This window comes from Gopherus flavomarginatus, chromosome 9, assembly GCF_025201925.1.
Source record: "Gopherus flavomarginatus isolate rGopFla2 chromosome 9, rGopFla2.mat.asm, whole genome shotgun sequence".
Taxonomy (NCBI): Eukaryota; Metazoa; Chordata; order Testudines; family Testudinidae; genus Gopherus; species Gopherus flavomarginatus.
Window position 1 is genome coordinate 79,575,039 of NC_066625.1, and position 14,893 is coordinate 79,589,931.

General features: G+C 43.3%; 1 protein-coding gene across 3 annotated transcripts in view; it reads right to left on the reverse strand.

The window, feature by feature from the left end:
- AKAP13 (A-kinase anchoring protein 13) overlaps positions 1-14,893 on the reverse strand; it is a 343,718-nt gene that overhangs the window by 104,065 nt on the left and 224,760 nt on the right. For all 3 annotated transcript variants that reach the window (XM_050967379.1, XM_050967378.1, XM_050967380.1), the window contains one exon: positions 1,600-1,681. In XM_050967379.1, coding sequence (XP_050823336.1) covers positions 1,600-1,681 — 82 coding nt within the window. The remainder of the gene's footprint in view (positions 1-1,599; positions 1,682-14,893) is intronic.

The following is a 14,893-nucleotide window of genomic DNA, read 5'->3' on the forward strand; positions in this document are numbered from 1 at the left end:
CAGGACAGTTACATTGCCACCTCACAAACCTGCAGACATATAGTTAGGGCTGCAGGTTTGTTACTTTGCTGAACAAGTCACCGATACTTCGACTTCTCTGTTTGGCTATGATTTCCATGCAGGAAGGCTCTAGGTGGGTCATGACAGAAAGTGGCAGGGCCAAACCTCTGTGAGCCAAATTGCAACACCCACAGAGAGGAGCTAGGCCCAATCCCACAGAACACAGGAGCCACTGCTGCCAGGAGTAAGTGCAGGATGGGCTCGCTCTCAACCCCAAGGCCCAGCCCTGGGACACAGGAGTCACCACTGCTCACAGTAAGTTTGGAGTGGGTTTGCTCTCCAGCTCCCTCTCCACCTCCCCGCCTCACCTGGCCCAAAACAGGGAACAAGCCTGTGGTGCTGGGGTGGTTCATTTGTCAGGGCTTTTTTTTTTTTTTTTTTTTTAAATTAAATTAAAAAAAAAATCATGGAGCAGTCACTAAATCCGTGACTTTTACTAGCCTTATCATGATTACTCTGTGATTTTTGGCAAAAAGAAATGCCGTGACAAATCTTCCCACCTATGTATAATACTCATTTGCAATGGATACTTTACTCAACGTGTTGCCTGGTCAGCATGTCCAGAATCAACCAGACAGCTCGCTACTTCACTCCAGGATCTGATGTGAGGGGTGTCATGACACAACAGTGAATGTCTTGGTGCATTATTCAGCAGGAAGCAGAGGCAGAATGTTAATGCACTAACCAGAGTGTTGCTGTTAGCCAATAATGTACACTTAGGTGAGTTAACCCTCATCTTCCAACTCATCACTGAAAACAAGATAATACCCCTACTTCTCCACATCTCAACCCCTCAAGTGTAATTTCTTTAATGAAAACAAAGCAAGAAATGGCCACTGTTAAGAAAAGCCCAGTTCAAAGCCACCATTAAGGGAGCAGATAAACAACTCCAGCTTACACTGTTTTAAATACATGCATTAGAAGACAGGAAATGTTCCCTCTTATCTGGGATATCAAGGCACCCTGAAACAGGCCAGGCTAGTTTTTCCATCCACGTGGAAGGAAGGGCAAATATTAAACAGCATAAATGACCATAAGCTCAGCACAGTTCAGGGGCGAGGGTGGGAAAGATGGCTCTGAACCACCTTTCTTCTCCCTGAATCCTGGGAATCAATGGAGGCTGCTGGGTGCTCCGTACTTTTGAAAGATCAGGCTACTGATTTAGATGTCTCAATATGGATTTAGGAATCTAATTTGGGGCACTCATTTTCAAAGTCCTGGCTACAATCTATATACTCATGTGCGTCTAAATTTTACTTATGAATCAAATGAGCGAGTAAAATATTTTAACACAGAATTGCATCATGAGAAGATGGGCTATGTAACTGGATGTCTCAGTACTAGTCATATAAACACTGGAACAATGGGCTAATAATTACATGTGCCCTTTTCTCCCATTTGTGCATGAGGATGGGAAAGAGGAGAGAGAGAAAAGGAAGGAAAGAAGGATAATCCCATGGTAAAAGGTTAATTGTAAGGAAAAAGACTGGTGTGTCAGCTCCTTGAACGAAGGGATTGGGTGCACAGCATTTTACTTACCTCTAGATTCTTGAGTTTGCGTCGGCTCCAGCAGTGAAGGATCTGAACATGGCTCTATCGAACACCAGCTTTCACGATTTATCTGAAAGGGCAGAAAGTAAGTAAATGTCAACAGTGAGGCCATTTTAGGGACTGCACTGCTCCTGCTTTAAGTGCATAGTGCTCTTGCTGCATGGAGACCTGTCTGGACATTCCCACCAGTGGCACTGTGCTGACTTGAAGATTATAAGGCCATTTTCACTTTCCAGCACTGAGACAGCAACATATTAAGGTCCACAGCTCCATTGCCATGGGTATTTTGGCCTACTTGAGGCTTGGGGGCAGAACAAGACCTGTCAGTCTCTGGCAGCAAGGGAATTCCGCACACCCCAGTAGTCCCCACCATTTGAGACAGACCCCACCACCTTATTAATTTAGTTCTACTTCCCTGAATTACAGATTGTGTTAACTATACTGTGAGGAAAAAGCACAATGATTTATCTTGCTGTAGCGCATGGGACATTCCCTGTAGTGAGACACCACCACATCTCTGGGTGCCAGTGTCCACCTGTTTCCTTTTGCCTTTGGATTTTCTTAGTCTGGCTCTGAGGAACTGTCTCAGAAGCTGGCAGGACCTCAGCTGCTGCAAACACTTCAGATGGGGAAATGGTGCCGAGGGGAACAATCTCCCCAAAAGTCAAACGCAGTCCTGGGATTTGGCTGGGAATCAGACACGACTGAGACAAACTGTTGGTCATTTTAAATAAAAGGTTGGCCTTTCTCTTTGGAAAGTTTTGCAGCAGGGAGGGCTGGGGCAGCAGCCAGGAAGGCAGAGACAACTGCAAGGAACTTCTGGGGGCAGGGCATTATGTTGCTGCCAATGACTGACACCAGAGGTTTGGTTCTGTCCCGAAGCTGCAAGCAGACAAATATCCATTATAATGGATCCATGGACCTTAGCAGAGAGAAGAAAGAGAAGATGCAATATTTTATCACTCTTCAGCGCTGTCACTACATGTAGAGAACGTCAGAAAGGTGGGTTTGGAACTAGATGATGACATCTGCCACCTCTTGACTGGCCAGTGCCACAGCAGAGCCAGCTGGTAAAGTCACAGAAATAAAAAAATCAGCATTAGGCACCCTGGAAAAGCATTAGGCATCCTGCTCTGATGTCCTGGCTAAATCTTACTATAATACAGATAACATGCAACAAACAGCCCTAATGTTATACGGCTCTCCAGTTGCCTCCTGGGCCAAACGAATCTCAAAACTGTCTCACAAAGAGATAGGATATGTGTTTCTTTTAAGTGGCTAAAGAAATGATCACCATCTTTTTCCAAGATCAGTGTGACACCGTGTTTACAGTGCTAGCTTTGGACTCGGGAGACCCAGGCTCAATTCCCAGCTTCACTTCCCTTGAGACCTTGGGCAAGTCACTTGTCATTCAGTGCCTCAGTTCCCCATCTATAGAATGAGCATATCACCATAGCACGTCAGAGACACATTGTAAGGAGATACAATAAAGATGCTCAGACACTATGGTAATGAGGGACACAGAAGAATCCAAGATAGAGTGGGAACCAGAAGTCCTTTAAATATTTCAGATTTCACATGCATGCAACCAGTCTAAGTGAAGGTTACAGTCAAAAACACAAGACATTTAATATTAAACATACACATACACTAGCCGTGAGGCGATGTGGGTGAGGGGAAGGGATTGGCACTGTCCCATTCATAAAAATTGAATACCTGGGAAAGACTGATTAGCAGTATATAATTAAATGGTTTAGTTAAGCCTGCAAACATTATATAGACCTAGTAAATATGCACTGGTTAGAACTGGGGTTTTCTGAGTTTCTGATTCGACTCTGCAGAAACAAATGTGGCAGCAAGGTTGATAGGATGTGTCCAGTACAGAGAAGTTGCATCTATCCATTCCTGGATTTACATGCATATATTTCACAATTGAGAGCATCACAATAGAGATCTCTAAACACCATGGCAATATTCTTCCAAGTCAAACCAGAATCTCTTTGGAACCGATACGCAGGCTTTCACTGACAAATCTAGAGGAACTATCTGCAAACACATGGTAACATAAATTCAGGTTTGCCCAAGCTTACGTCTCTGAGGAAAATCATTTATTTGTGGTGTGGGGCCAATCTTCTCTCTCTTCAATACCAGCTTGCACCTAATCTTCCCTTGCAAATACTGGGCCCGATTCTCCTCTCAACAATTTCACACCAGTGTATCTCCACAGAACCAAGGGAATTGCACCCAATTTACATCAATGTCAGGGAGAGGAAAATAATACCTAATGATGTCCTGTCCTACAAACAATGCTTGGAAAACAGATAGGGGATTTGCAGCTGATCAAGAGATTTGTCATGACAACATAACTTGCACTGAGTTGGATTAACATCATTATCTATTATTTTCTCTTTTCCTATCAGAGTTAGTTGAATAAAATCACAGCAATTTCATTACAGATTAACAGATAATTATTTGTGATTTTTCCCCATTAGCCAGCCAGCTCCACTCTCTCTAGCCTGTGGCTTTTCCAAGGATTTAAACTGTTGTATTCTAAAACTAATTAATAAAAGTAAGTAATGAAAGGATGCTACTGAAGGGAGACCTTAACCAGCCTGTGTAACACACAGACCTTCTGGGTGTGGTGGTGTGTCCCATCTAGTGGCACTGGGCTGGGTTGGGTGGGTGGGTATGTGAAATGAGTCTGCTCTATAGCCTTAGCTAAGAGCCAGTTAGCTTTCATGCAGTAGAGCAGGGATGGGCAAACTTTTTGGGCCGAGGGCCAAATCTGGAGGGGAACTTGTATGTAGGGCTGGGGCAGGGGGTTGGTATGTGCGAGGGAGTGCGGTGTGTGGGAGGGAGTATGGTGTGAAGGAAGGGGCTCAGGGCAAGGGATTGGGGCAGAGGAGGGGTGCGGACTGTGGGAGGGGGCTCAGGGCAGGGGGTTGGGATGCAGGAGGGGTGCGGACTGTGGGAGGGGGCTCAGGGCAGGGGGTTGGGATGCAGGAGGGGTGCAGAGTGCAAGGGGGAGCTCAGGGCAGGGGATTGGGGTACAGGAGGGGTGCAGGGCGTGGCAAGGGGCTTACAGCAAGGGATTGGGATGTGGAGTGCATGAGTGAGCTCAGGGCAGGGGGTTGGGATGCAGGAGGGGTGCGAGGTGCAGGCAGGGGGCTTGGGGCGGGAGTTGGGGGTGGGGTGTCGGAGGGGCTCGGGCTCCAGCCTGGCGCTGCTTATCTCAAGTGGCTCCAGGGTGGCAGCAGCACGCACCAGAGCCAGGGCAGGCTCCTTGCATGCCTGCCCTGTCCCTGGCCCCGCGCCACTCCTGGAAGCACTGTGGCCCCTGCGGGAGGGAGGATGGAGGGCTCTGCGTACACCGCCCTTGCCATGACTCCAGGTACCTCTCCTGAAGCTCCCATTGGCCGTGGTTCCCCATTCCCGGCCAATGGGAGCTGCAAGGGGCGGTGCCTGGAGGCAAGGGAAACGCATGGAACCCTGTGCGCGCCCCCCCCCCCCCCCCAGGGGCTGCAGGGACATGGTGCCACCGCAGGCCGAATCCAAAGCCCTGAGGGGCTGGAGCCGACCTGGGGGCCATTGTTTGCCCACCCCTGCAGTAGAGGTTTATGCGTTAAGCTCCAGAGGTCCCCAATTCGATCCTGCCTGCCAACGACAAGGGTCTGTTGGTGTTTCACCTGCTTTTAGAGATAATTTAATATATTCTGTTTTTATAATACACCCAAGTATTCATTTAACTGCACTAACACAGGAAGAATGTATATTATGCACCAATATAAAAATAAATACAACTACCTGCATAAATGAATGCTCTCTACATTATAGAAAGCCAAAGCAGCAGCATTTGAGAGAAGATTGCTCGATGATCACAGAAACTGGGTGATCCAGACATACTCAAAACATAGGGCCGCACACTTAAACTTCCTTACCAGAGCCCCTCTTCATCCTCATCAAAACCCAGCCCAAAGTTTACACTCTGTAGTGACTGAATATTGAAGCACTGGGCAGACAAGTAAGGCTGGTCACACAAAATCAGTCTCAGCTCTACCTTCTATTAGCCTCTGTCGCAACCTAGAGATTTTATCATGGACATAGAACCATTATCAATGACTAACACTAATTCCCCCCAGTCTTTCTGCTTCTTTAAGAGTGATGCTAGCAACAGGATGACAGACTGATTGCTACAAAAAATTCAAAGCCCTTCTTTCCCTCGGCACCCACACTGATCATAGCTTGTTGATTCTGAGCTGCCAAAGGCTTGCATCTTGATTTGCTAGTGTGGGAGCAGAGATAACATGGCACCATTTAGCAGCAGGAAATCTGCAGCATTCTCCATGGCCAGAGCTTCAGTATACAGACTTTCGGGAAAAGATCAGCAGGAAGCCAGGTATTTTTACATGCACTGGATTGAGCTTGCTTAAGACAATGAATGGATCAAGGAAGCACCTCCACAACAATTAAAAAGGGTATCCCTGAAGGTTTTGTTTGTTTATTGCTTTTTGCTGTACATACAGGACCGGAGTGTGGATATGGCAGAGTAGCAGCCAGCTCAGTACCAAAGAGGACTCAATTAGGCCGACTCTCAGTGTGGATGTGCAAACATTGGATTGTTAGATTTTTCTTCCAGGGAACATGTGCGCAGTGGTTTCCAGAATCTCAGAGCCAACATACTGCAGACATTTAATTTAAAATCCAAAGCAACTTAATACAGAAACCTCTGCGCAGAGTAAAATAAAGAGGAGACATAAGAGTCTGCTAGACAAAAGGGGCTGTTAAGTTACATTCTGCATCATGTGGGAACAATTAGTGACCAACAGCTCTTATTTCCTTCAGCTAAACACAGAGATCTTTCATTTTAAAGATCCACAATGGCGTCCCCCTCCCTTTTCCTGTTCTCATCAATGTGTCTCAGAGGAGTTCTCCAACATCCTTTACTGTACTCAGTAAAGTTCCACTTCACCGGCTCTGTTACTTCTTCTCAGATAACTTTTTAAACACTGTCACTTTCCTCTTCTACTGCAGCTTGTGTCTTTTCAAAGAGTCACAAGACCTTCCCAGAGGGCTCGCACTTAAGCAGTAGATGATTAGGTCCATCTTCATCACTCATTCCCATCTACCCGTCTCGCCGGGGAGTGCGTCAGTGTAAGACCTGAACGTGGGCCCTAGTGTTTCCTTTCCAAGAGAAGAGGAATGTTAAGTGTTGTTAAGATCAGCAGCTGTCATAACAAATGCCATCAAACACTGGATTGTTGGCAAGATTCATGCACGTTAACGGTGCTAGGCTCAATTGCAACAGAGCTCTGCAGGTTACACCTCACTGGCCATATAGTGAGACAGCAGTGAGTGCTCCTGCTTTAACCATACCTTAAATTCCCCAAAGGAGTGACTTATGAGTAATAATGGCTAGGATATAATAGTTGGGTCACTATAAGATGTTTTAATGAAGAAAGGTCTCGTTTCCATTCTATTCTCAAAGTGTTCCCCTCCACTGCACACATTATCTTGACATCAGGAAGAAGGAACCAGATAATTTTAGCTTTAATTTCCTTGAAAATCTCTAGTGGTTTGGTTTCCTTCTTTATTATTTTAACATAGTCTTAAATCTGCAATTAAAGTTTCCAGGTTTCTCTATTTTATTTTTTTAAATATCCCATCCTTTGAGTTCTACCTTACAACTCAGAGCAGGATACGACTACGCAAAGGGACTATGGCTCTACCGTTAATCTATCCATTTACATTCAGCTGATATTTTATTAAGAATTTAGGATACCTGAGTGTTAATCAGTACTAGGAAAAAGATTTGAAATGTCTAATGGAGAACAAATGTAGTTGAACTAAAGTTACTTCAGAATTTTTCTGATTTTAAATAAGATACTATTTTAGTTCAAATGTTTTTCCCATTTGATTAATATTCAGAAATTGTGCAATGAGTTTTAAATTAAACAAATGCAAACCTTAGCTCTGCCCTCACATTCATGGAAATATCCTGGGGTCCTTATTATTTCATCTGAGGAATTTACACAAATCATTGGAATTAATTTTTAAGTGAATTAAAATTATGATGGAAAGTCACAGACACCACTTGTATATTCCTGGACCAGAAACTGAGGGAAAGGCCCAATTATGGATACTCCTTCCCTCGGAAAAAAGATAATACCTTATGTTTTCAAGACCCTCCACAGCCAGTAACAAAGCTACCATCTAACAGGACATGCATGAAGGGGAATTCAAAATGGAATTTTCAGTATGGTTCCATAGACACGCAATAGGTGTTGCATTGGGGGGTTTCTCAAATCAAGACAGTAGAGGAACATAAAAGCCATTCCACAAGTTATCCAGAAAGGACTATGGGCCAAATCCTGCAACGATTTGCACACGTGCTTAACTTTATGGACTGAGTCGTTCCCTTGACTTCAGTAGAAATACTCACAGTGTGTGACATTAAGCATGTGCATAAATCTTTGCCAGATTAGGGCCTGGACCCTTATAGTACACCGAACAACACTGCCATTTCTCCCAGTTTCCAAGGGCGTGGGTATTCAAAAAAGGGCCTGTGGGATATATTAATAAGTGGAAAAAAAGGCACAGGGCTACCAATGACTGTAGTTTGAACAGGGAGCGGGGAAGAGGCTCCTATAACCATAAGACCTTTCCAATTACTAGGTAAATTGTTGCTGTGTAGTTTAAGAGCACCAGGGGATGCTCAGGCTGCCCTTTGGCAATCTTTCAAATGGGAAAGTGGATAAAAGTCCCAAGAATATGTTTTCACTTTTGACACAGTGAGGTGCCTTCCCCATTAGCTGGGACAAGATTGCTGCTGAAAAGCATTCTAGATTAGATGTGCGGGAGCTGCAAGGAAGACACCTGCTAGCCTTATATTTTTCCCTCTTTCCAAATTCCAGGTATCTGAAACCTACTGGGAATCTGAAAATGCCCTATTATCCTGAATGAACCTGAGTGATCCCTCTGCTTCCCTCTGGAAAAACAAACTACGTTCAAAACAAATGAAACCTACAGCATATTAAATGTAACCTCTTCCCCCAAAAAACACAAACAGCAACCCCCCAAAAGCTGACAGTAATTCAACATTATGTCTTTGAAATCAAACAGTCAAAACCCAGGTAATTACAAAAGCTAAGGCTTCCTGCCACAAGGGACATTGCATAGCTCATATATTTGATTGTAATGCACAAAAACCCAGCAAATTCATGAATGTTTTTATTTAGTGAAGAAAAACAGGTCTATAAACCAGTGGTTCTCAAACAGGGGCCGCTGCTTGTGTAGGGAAAGCTCCTGGTGGGCCGGGCAGGTTTGTTTACCTGCCACATCCGCAGGTGCGGCCAATCGTGGCTCCCACTGGCCGCGGTTCACTGCTCCAGGCCAATGGGAGCTGCAGGAAGTGGTGGCCAGTACGTCCCTCGACCTGTGCCGCTTCCAACACCTCCCATTGGCCTGGAGCGGCAAACTGTGGCCAGTGGGAGCCGCGATTGGCCAGACCTGTGAACGGGGCAGGTAAACAAACTGGCCTGGCCTGCCAGGGGCTTTCCCTACACAAGCGGTGGCCCCAGTTTGAGAACCACTGCTATAAACTAAATGCACAGAGGGAGATAAAATGCTACATATACAAGTTAACACTGAGAGAAACCTTGGGCTTAAGTATAAGCTGTACCAAGGTGGGAAAGAGAGCTCTAGACACTTTTAGACCCCTCCTTCAATTCTTGCTGGTCTGGAACCAGAACAGTCTAATAAGGACAACTGCACTGACCATCTATTGCACAGAATGTCGTCCACCCCAACCCCTTGCACTCTAATACATGGAGCAGAGCAATCTGTCTGAACTAGAGGTTGAAAATCTGGTCCAGTCACTTCCAAAATATTGAGTGCCTGTTTTCACATCTTCACACTGGGCTGCTGCTAATTTCTGCATGTATGGTCTGATTCAACCTCTACTAAAATCAATGGGTGATTCAATAGGAGATCTAGCCCTCAGTATCCCTGACTGAAAAGAAATAAGCAGGGGAAAAAAATCAAACTATTTGACTCATACATCTTATAAACTCGGCAGGCGGAATTAAAGTTTTCTGACCTGGAGCTACCAGTTTCATAAGCATGAAGTTACAAAGATGCTGTGAAATGTACAGTGAGCTCTTTAAAGCAATTTTTTTACTTTGACTGCTCAGTCCTGAATTGGTTGTTTTAAAACTTGGCAAAGCAAATATTAGTCATCAAAGCCTATTTACATACAAATATCTAGACAGACAGACATGTAAGGTGCCAATCACTGTAGTATCTGGGTGCTATGCCTAGGCTGTATTTACATCAATACATTTGTAAGATACCCATACACAATGATGATGGGTACAGCATAAGAACCCAGATAGGATAGTTACCAATACTTTGAGGCTCCCTGATTCTTGGCTGGCAGGACTGGTTCCTGGAGTAACTCAGAGATGGGCCAGAGCGTTCCTAAGTTACATCTTGCTGCCTAGAACCATAAGCAGCCATTCAGGCAGGTGGAGATATGTGTATTATAGAGGCACTCTGACCACTCTCCTTCTCCTACATCTCCTAGACAGGTGTGGCATAGAGGGTGGGTGGAAGGGAAAGGAGCGTGGCATAGAATCACTATGTCAGCTCTATGCCATCCAGGACTTTCTATATACTGTCAATCTCCTTGTAGCCAGTTAAACCAGCTTTATAAGACCTGTGCTGCTGCAGTGAGAGAACAGGACCATACAGTAGGGAAGAGGTTTTGGTCCCAAATTTCAAACGCTAGGAATTTTTGAGTTGCCCCAAGAAAAAGGAGGTCAGATTATTTTTTAAAACAGATGGGGGAATTTATTTGTATCCTCTCAACCTCAAAATGGCTGATGGATATTGATTCAAACGTAAAAAAAAAGCTTCAGGCAGTCTAAACATGAAAAAAATTCAGCTCCAAAGTTGAATCCTTAAGAAAGTTATGAGCATGTAAAAATAATCAGTTATTACTGAAATTATTTTGCAACTTTACCTACAAATGGTTGCAACCAATGCAAATACGTCATTTATATTCTGCAGCTAAAACAGCATTAGTTCTCGTGTGTTCAGAGCTTATCCCAGTGATATTCCCCTACCAGCTGTTTTTACTTCTGATGTCACTGAGATCACCTACCTAAAAAAATATAGGGTTAAGGGCACATCAATGCATTACTGGCAGCCCTTGATTCATAAGTCCTCTGAGAATCAAATCAATGTACCAACATAAAAGCTACTCGCTCTCTTATTATCTACTTCACCATGATTTTAAGGCAGACTTATTACTGAAGGGTATTTTTGTTTGTTTGCTTGCTTTGTTTTATCTATTGATATCTGACCTTTGGACACTTGAGGCTAAGGAAACAGTGTCCCACTCAAACCAAAATAATTACTTGGGAGAGTCCTCCTTCCTTCTATAAATTGTTTAATTAAAAAAGCCCTCCTTGCCTAAAGGTCTGATCCAGATCTCATCAAAGTCAACAGCAGATTTGCCATTGACTTTGCCTAGTATTGCATGGGGCTCCTACATCTCTAAAATTAGCCCAGGTTGTGTTATAGATGACAGATTAAAACATGAAACACTAAAAAACAAGGTAAACTGTAATTCCCAGTTGTTTGTGTCTCTATGTTGCCTGAATTAGCACAGCACCCACACACACACTGAATTATTTTCAGGAACAATCAGTATCATCCAATGTTGGAAGCTGATTGGAAAAACATGAGGGTGATTTCACAAGAGACATTTTGTTATAAATTCTAAGTTTACTTAACAAAAATTAAGTTAGGGAACTGATGACTTCAGAAATACTAATTCACTATAATCATAGCAAATAACAGTTCAGTCTAGGCAGACAAACACAGCTTCCAAAAAGACTGTGCTTTTTATGTAAACAGTTGAATCTGTCAGCGGGTAACAATGCTTCCTGTCTATTATAGGGGACCATTCAACACCACAGCTAAAGCAGTTTGTAGAACGTGTCTGCACATTTATTTTGTCTATGACTCAGAGGGGTGTCTAGAGATTGCATTGCAGGGGCTTCCAGTTTCTTGTAATCAGCATAACTAAAGATAGTATTAGAAAACAATTCACCAAATCTAATATGGCAAGAAAACCAGCAAAGGCTTTTTGGGGTGGGGGAAGAATACATCAAGTGGGAGCCAGAAATAATAATCCATCTATAGGTGAATGCGAATTGGCAACTGCCAGGCTGATCTTAGTGCAGGTGGGATGGGTCAGGAAATTGTTTGGGAAGACATATCATGGAAAAAAATAACTACACTGCTTATAATTCTGGATTGAAAAAAAATTGTAGTTTTTCCATCTTCACCTCTGACATACAGAACAGAAAAAAGACTCTAGGAGCCATAAAGTGTGACTAACAAAAACTAGCCATGCAACCATGCAGCAGGAGACACCTACCCATCCAGTACCCCACCACCTCGTTTCAAAAAGGTGATTCTCCTCCATGAGTTAAGATATCAAAGTCAGTCAGTGTTATGAAGTTACTTGGGCTGTCTTCCCATTTCCATCCGCTGTGCCAGGAAACTGTTTAAGCTCCAAGCAGAGATATTACAGTGACAGAACATTCCCAGACTGCCACTATACCGTTTGGTGGAGTACTTACTAATTTTAGATTGGAGAAGAGCGCCCTGGACAATTAGCCAAGAGGCATTTGAGGCTTTCTTCCACCCATTTTAAGACAAAACAAACATTTAAACAAACAAACAAAAACAACCCCCTCCGCCAAAATAGAAAAGCTTTATACAGAACCAACAGCCAGAGCCATGCAGCACTGACAAAAAAACCTACCATGCCTTTTTGGCCTGAACTCACAGTCTTCCAGGTGAAGCGCAGAGGACCAGCGGGTAAAAAAATCTTTAGTTCAAAAGCAGCTTAATACTGGAAGGCTCAACACATCTCCTTGGGAAGTTTGCAAAATCTTTGCAGTACCATTAATGATTTTGATAGAGGAGTAAAAAAGACAGCCAGCCAGAGCACTTGAAAAAGACATATTTAACAGTATGTCTCTATCACCACTCAAAGTATCGGTCACAGCAAGAGCAAAATCACTTGAAGTTATATAATTTTAATAATTACTTGAGATCTAAAAGCTGCACAGTCACCACCTGATAGCTGCCTCCCATCTGCTCCCCCTTTCAAAGGAGGCACAAGAAATCTGGCTTTCTGGGGTGCATTTACAGCAGGGAGTAGATTAATGAATCCAAGATGAGTAAGCAGCACTAATGAATAGGAAGTGTAAACAAACAATACTGTACCTTTAACAACACAACATCTACAGTCCTGTCCACCTTGGAAATGTCACACAGGCTGTACCGCCTCTTGTATCGTTCGTACATTTTGTCCAAAAACAGGAAAACAGAGGTAAAACGCAAGGAGCAGAGCCCACCATTAACTCCAGGATAAACTCGGTAAAGCGTACAGTCCAAATCTCTCACATATGTGCTCAGAGAAGTCCCTGCATCTCAGCGTTATTGGAATCACATCAGCCTCTCCAATTCTCTTAACAGGAAAGAGAAAATCCCAGAGCTGTGACTGTTTGATAAAAGTCTTCTTAGAACACAGGGTCACTTATGCAGATGACGTAGAAATTTATAGCAAACAAGTCAGATATGTTTAGAGAGATTATTCTAAATATGAAAATTAAAAACAATATTAAGTGGTAAGGATGGCACCAGTATTCCTGCTACATTTGATAAAAAAAAGTTTTCTGGCCAATGTTAATGGCAGACAAGCACCAAAATTAAATTCTGGAAAGAGAGCGAGAACAAAAGCCAGATGCATGCAACTGGAACTGTGTAACATACCAAGAGAAAGAAAAAAAAATACCTAGGCTAGACTCAAACATAACGTGTCTAATTCAAAGAAGAAAAGAGTCTGGCCCTCAAATCCAAAGAAAATACTGTTACTGATAGACTTTTTTTCCACTGTTTAAAGATGGAAAAGAAAAACAACAAAAAAAGACATTCCTTCTTTCAAGTAAGTCCACTGTTAACCAAGCAAGAGGGATTGGTCTTGAATATGTTTAAATTTCTAATGACAGCACAGGGCAAAAGGGGAAAAAAAATAAATAAAATGAAGCCACTCCCTCCTGATTTCAGCTGGAGCGTCACTGCTTGCCTTTTAAGTGCTGTACCAGCGTTCTTTGAGTCTTGAAAATTTAATTGCAGTTGTGGGAACATGATTCATCTTTTCTGTAGAGAGAAAAAGCAGGGGGACAACAGGGCTTTCTTTTTCACCCTGTTTCTTTCACCTCGATGCAGCCTCTTGGTGGACTTGGTTACTTGAAAGAGATGAAGAAGAGTAAAAGTGTGCATCTTAAAGAAAAGGATCAGGAGAAAAGACAGTCCTTCTCCCAACCCCTGCCTCAGGTGAATGAAAAGAGACAGTTTCAGGTGTACAGCTTCTCAAAAACAGGAATGGAACCTTGTGATTTAATGTGTGAAAAAAAGGAAAACAGTCATTTTCAGTGTTTGCTCTGTCTGCAGCGCACAGCAGGAGAAGCAAAAGGCTTCAGCAGCTTGCTATAATATTTACAAGATAAAAAAAATACAATTCTCTCTCATTTGTTTTAATCTGAAAAGCAGTGTGTTTAAACAAAGTTTTTAAGTCTCTCTAATGCTGGTCTAGCCAGTGAGTCTCCCTTCCTCTCAATGGCTCATTCACATCAGCTGGGCCCTCATTTCACACTGCCACATGGTTTCCTGTTTTCAAACTGATTCAGCCCTCTCCAAGCCCCCTTCAGCTTCCACCCCACCCTGACCTCTCGTGGGACAAAATGTTTCCATACTTCCCTGGCTTTAGACATTCTCTCACTCATTGCTTAAAAGGGAAGAGGGACAGAGACAGAAGAGAAAAGGAAAAAGGCTTAGTTGCAAAATGCAGAGATTTTTACAGAGCAGAAGAACTCACTGCTGTTGCTAAAGAGGAAGATGGGAATTAAGGAAGCTTTTAAGACTGCATCACAAAGGGAAAAATAAGAACTGTATGTAATGGCAATGTCAAATCAACCTTCCATTGCAGATATGGAAAGACGTTCTACATGAGGCCTGTGAAACTCGTCAGTCCCCCAGGACAGGGATTCACTCTATTAATGCACATAGTTGAGGATTTGAGGCTGTTGATACAGTCCCAGAGGAAATGACTCAGTGGTCTAAGTCTCCTTAATTGTTCAAGGCTACTTGTAACTGCAAACTCAAATTCTGGCAGGGACTACTCAACCCTGCATCCTTCCAAAAT